The 5,021-nt window shown below is 43.8% G+C and overlaps 1 protein-coding gene across 1 annotated transcript in view; it reads left to right on the top strand.

Moving 5' to 3' along the window:
• The first annotated feature begins 2,679 nt into the window (after positions 1-2,679).
• The window catches only part of slit2 (slit homolog 2), a 92,423-nt gene continuing 90,081 nt past the window's right edge, over positions 2,680-5,021 (top strand). Inside the window, 2 exon segments of the mRNA XM_080441785.1 lie at positions 2,680-3,710; positions 4,654-4,725. Of these exon segments, the coding sequence (XP_080297911.1) occupies positions 3,499-3,710; positions 4,654-4,725 (284 nt within the window). The 5' untranslated portion in view covers positions 2,680-3,498.

Genomic DNA, 5,021 nt, shown 5'->3' with positions numbered 1-5,021 from the left:
TTGGCACCGGGTGAAAAAAAAAGGGTTACAAAAATCGCGGGATAAAGATTTAAGAAAAAAATATATATATTTCTACATCTCTACAGGGACAGTTTTTCATGAAGCTCCAACCTGACATGTTTTTTTACCCTGCATTTTGCCCTAATTATTATGTTTATATATTATCATGATTTTTGTATATTGCATTGAAGACTTGAATACTTTGTTGGCACCCTGCCCTTATTATCTGTAAACTGTCATAATTATTGATATTATGAATTGAACCTTTTATTTATGTTTGATTGTTCCCCATTTCTATTCATATGAGAGCACCTGTCACCTTAAAAAAAAGTGATGTCACATTTTGGTGAGACCCATTTGGTCCACCTTAGGTTGGACAGTCTATAAAGATGGTCTCTCTCTCTCTCTGTGTTTATAGTTCCTAAAGATAACCTGATGAAGGTCTAAAACAGACCAAAACGTTGTTTCCCATTAAAACTTTTTATTCGCATTTGAAGACAGTGTCCGTGAGTTTCTTATTTTTTTCCTTTCTCACAGAAAACACGGGATTGAGGTGCCCTAGCTCGCCTGGTAGAGTCAGCACCATATAAAGTCTGCAGCCGGCACACATTCAAATCTGACCCGAGGTCCTTTGCTGCGTGTCATCGCTCCTCTCTCTCTCTCTGCCTTTCTTGTCTCTCTATTTCTCTCTATGTCTAAAATGAGCCCTCCAGCAGCACCTCCAGTCATCTCAATCCTCCGTATATACCTAGCTCACCAGGTACTTTCCGCCCCTGCATCTTTCTTTAGTACATCCACGTAGGTAGGCGTGGGATGCCTTCGTGATCGATGCCTGTGTGTTGGATCCCACAGCACAGGTTTGCTGCATGGCAGGGAGCTCCTCGTGTCTATGGTAGTGACTGATCTCATTCTCCTGGCTATTGTCTTCTATAACTGACCCTTGGTAGCCCCCCATAGAATTTTTTGTTACAGTAATAACATGCTCATCCTGGTTGATGTTTAGTACTGCATGTATGTATCATTCTGGTGTATTAGCGCCCATTCATCCCATCCATTTGTCATTGACAAACAAAGCAGAAATATCAGCTTCTTTTTTTTTTTACCCATTAATACCGGTAAAGTATCTGTGTCATATTCGATTTTTGCGTTGGCTATTCAAAAATAGCAGATAAAGCTCACAGCATGTCACGAGCTCGTAGGCTACATCTGCTATTGTGAGAACTACTGATTTAGAAGGCATTTGTAGAAGCGGCCTCAGGTCTTAATGAGTTAAGAAAGAAAACCCAGCATTGACCCAGGAAATCGAACACAGATTGGACTCACATTGGACTCATTCACACCCCACTACAGTCCTAGGTAAGTCCTGGCTCATCGCCATTCATACAAGACCCGGTCCGCAAATTTCTTTCTATGCTCCTCACTGCTGAATACGTTGTTAGTTTGATGTCTTATTGTGAACGTTTCAAAGTTGTTTACGTGGGAGAATCTGAGAAAGGTCGATCTGTCATACCAGTTGGCCTCCAGTCCAATCATAACCAAAGTACACCAAAACCTGCATCAAGTACCCTGTGCTGTCCTGGGTCTTTGCTTTGGCATCAAAGGCCATACTCTAAGTATGATGGTCTCCTCTATTCCTCCACCTTAAAATGTAACACAAATTAGGAATCATTCTATGATGATAGATATAGGCGCTACAGTACCTGCCAAGTGAACAGGCTGTGTGGGGGTTTCTCTTCTGCACTGAGAGCCAGTATGCGGTATGCAGACAGCAGACAGCTCTTGCCGCAGTTACATTCATCATGTCATTGATCCTCATTAGATATGTCGTCTTAGGATTTCAGATGCTCATGTAACCTCTCTCTCACACACACACACACACACACACACACACACACACACACACACACACACACACACACACACACACACACACACACACACACACACACACACACACACACACTCTCAGCCCTGTGTCTGGACTTGGCATACCTTGTGAAGCGGCAGTAGGCAGATTCGGGGCAGGGGATTTCGAGGAGTTGATCGGCTTGGTATAAAAGACCAAAGAAGCCATGTAGAAAGGTTACCCGTTCATGTTGTGGCTTGGGGACATCCAGGTCAGGTCAAATTACGCCATGTATACGTCCCATTAACTGTGAATGAAAACATTCATGAATGTGATAAATATCTAACACAATTAGACTTGGTTACTTATAAGTCATACAGTAATGAGACACCAGCGCAAAATATGGACACTGTTCTAACAGCAAACCAAAACGTTTTGATAAACCCCCATAGATTCCATAGAGGTTGCAACTCAGCAAATAGCATATAGGCCTAGCTATAATGGGGCAAGAATAGAAAATTGACTGCTCACTTAATGTTGACAATTTGGTCAAGCCAAGCCCTATAGGCTATATACTGTAGCCTATCAAGAAATTCACTGCAGTGTGAAAAGTTCCTCTTGGGGGTCAAACTGTGGCTTCTGTAGCTGGCCAGTTGGAAACCTGCTGCTGCCTTCAGGGAAAATGCAGTGAGAGGCTGGAGAAAGAGAGAGGGGGGGCTTGAGGGGGAGAGGGAGTGAGAGAGTGAGAGAGGCTGAGGCTAGAGAGAGAGAGAGAGAGAGAGAGAGAGAGAGAGAGAGAGAGAGAGAGTTGCCTGGATAGACGCAGTAGCAGAGCCGTGCCCGCTCCCGTCTCTCACACACTCTCGGGAGCAGCGCTTTCACGCACAACGGAGAGTTGGATTGTATGCGCGCTGGGGTTTCACTGGGCTGAACTCTTCCCTCTCTCTCATACAACACACATCCTCGTCTCAGGCCGGTAACGGATGTCTGAACGGAAATCAATATCTGGATCTCCACCACGGTGACCTGTGTGAGCTTTCGGGGGGAAAAAACGAATGCTGCTTCCTCGCCTGACGCGTGCTGTGAATTCATAACCAACTCACACATAAGCCTCCTGCGCTGCCTCTCACCTGGAGTGAGTGTGTGTGTGTGTGTGTGTGTGTGTGTGTATGCATGAGAGAAGAGTGTGTTTGTGTGCGCGCCTGTGCCAGTGTTTTGTTTGTTGGGATTGTTAGTGTTTCACGGGTTTAACATAAACCACGGGGGGATCATTTGGTCACTGCATGCATGCCGCGGACATGTGGAAGTTTGTGACGCTCTAGCGCAACGAGCCACTCGACCGCTTTTGTCGCACTCCTCTCTCACTGGCGAGGGGACACAACTCCCCGGCTTCACTGCCTACCAAAACAGATCGTCCACCAAGTCGAATCAACAAGACAAGAGGACCATTTTCTCGGTGAAATGTAGTAATTGATTACAATATTTATTACCAAAAAATCGGACAACAACGGCGGACAAGCGTTCCATCGCGTGAAGGAGAGTTTGGTGACCTCTTGGGATTTGGGGCTCAATTTTTTTTACGCCCTTGGAAAAAAAAGCTATTTTTTTCCCCCGGATTATTAAATTCACCCAGCCTGCGTCCTGCCGCAGCTATGGTGGGAGCTCTGAGCCCGTTCGCCTGTAGTGGCCGTTGGCCGGTCTTTACCCTGGGGTTGCTGGTGGCTGTCCTCCTGGTCCTCCTGTCCAGCGGGGCGGACGGCCAGCCCTGCCCGGCGCAGTGCTCCTGCACCGGGACCACTGTGGACTGTCACGGCCAAGGGCTCCGCAGTGTGCCACGAAATATACCCCGCAACACGGAGAGACTGTGAGTTAAAAAACAATAATTTAAGAAATGAGCCTGTTTGCTAAAAACAAACGCATGTTATTTTCACATTTTTGTCACATTTCAGCATGAGTTTTATGATAGTGCAGCTGATGAAATTTGGCATAACTGGGTTTTATAGGACCACATTTCCGAAATGGCAATTGACAGATTAAAAACGTAATTTATAATGTAGTTTAGTGCTATTCTAGCCTTGGATCAAGACTATCATAGATTTTTTTTAATCGATTTTTACATTTTCAGATTGGAAAGTAAAAGTCAGACTCGATAAAATAGTAGCCTTACATCTATGATAGTCTTGATCCAAGGCTAGTGCTATTCTATAGCTTACCTAAATCATTATTTTTTTAAAGTTTGGAATTCTTGTATTTAACGCGAAACACTTTGTCCATTTGTGTGGATCTGACTGCCAGTGAAGTTCAGGACGCGAACATAATCACACGACCGTGATTATGTTGGTGGTCTCGCACTGTTGCTTTATGAAAGCCTCAGCCGACCGCCAAGGTTTGTCTGGCGACCAGCGAGTTAATAAAAAACGGCTTTGGATAAGTGGGCTCTAAGTTAAAAGGGCCGTATTTTATTAGGCAAGACCCCTGGCGAAATTAATTTGTCTTTAGCAGCCATGTAGCTCGTCTCGATTTCTATGACCCTCAAATTCTAAAATGACATGGTTTCTACATGGCTGTAACGGGCTACAGGCTGCACCAAATTAATAGGCTAGTTGAAGGGAATAAGTTGTTACAGATTGTGTTTTACCCCCTCGAAGTCAAAAAGCCAATTTATTAAATATAAAAAGATTTCATGAAATAGGAATGTAATTATTTTTTGTCGTTTCTTCAGTTGGTGCTATCGTCCCTCTAGGCTGTTATATTATGGTTTAGGCTATGTTCTAATTATTGTTGTGCCTCTTTCTGTCTCTTTCCAGGGATCTGAACGCAAACAACCTCACAAAAATCTCAAAGGCGGATTTTGCTGGACTGAGGCATCTGCGAGTTTTGTAAGTAGACTAAATATATTTCATCCTTATTAAATAACAGCCAGGTCTATAGCCTGCAGGCTGCACTTAATTTATTTTGTAAAGATCAGTGCAAAAAAAACTGATTAGGCCACCTGGGCCACCAATGCTCAACTTTAACCAGTGACGCACTACAATTTGTCCGCACAAATGAAATTACCCAAAGAAATTCCAATTCTAGCGGAACAGGTTTATCAAGCCGTGAGGCGTATATAATTTCTTCAAGTTGTGTAAACCACTCATTTAAAAAAAAAAGCAAACACCCATTTAAAATTTTC

Source organism: Gymnoscopelus braueri, assembly GCF_963280865.1.
Source record: "Gymnoscopelus braueri genome assembly, chromosome: 2".
Classification (NCBI taxonomy): domain Eukaryota; kingdom Metazoa; phylum Chordata; class Actinopteri; order Myctophiformes; family Myctophidae; genus Gymnoscopelus; species Gymnoscopelus braueri.
Note: the sequence above shows the minus strand (reverse complement) of the source record. Positions and strands in the feature narration are given on the sequence as shown.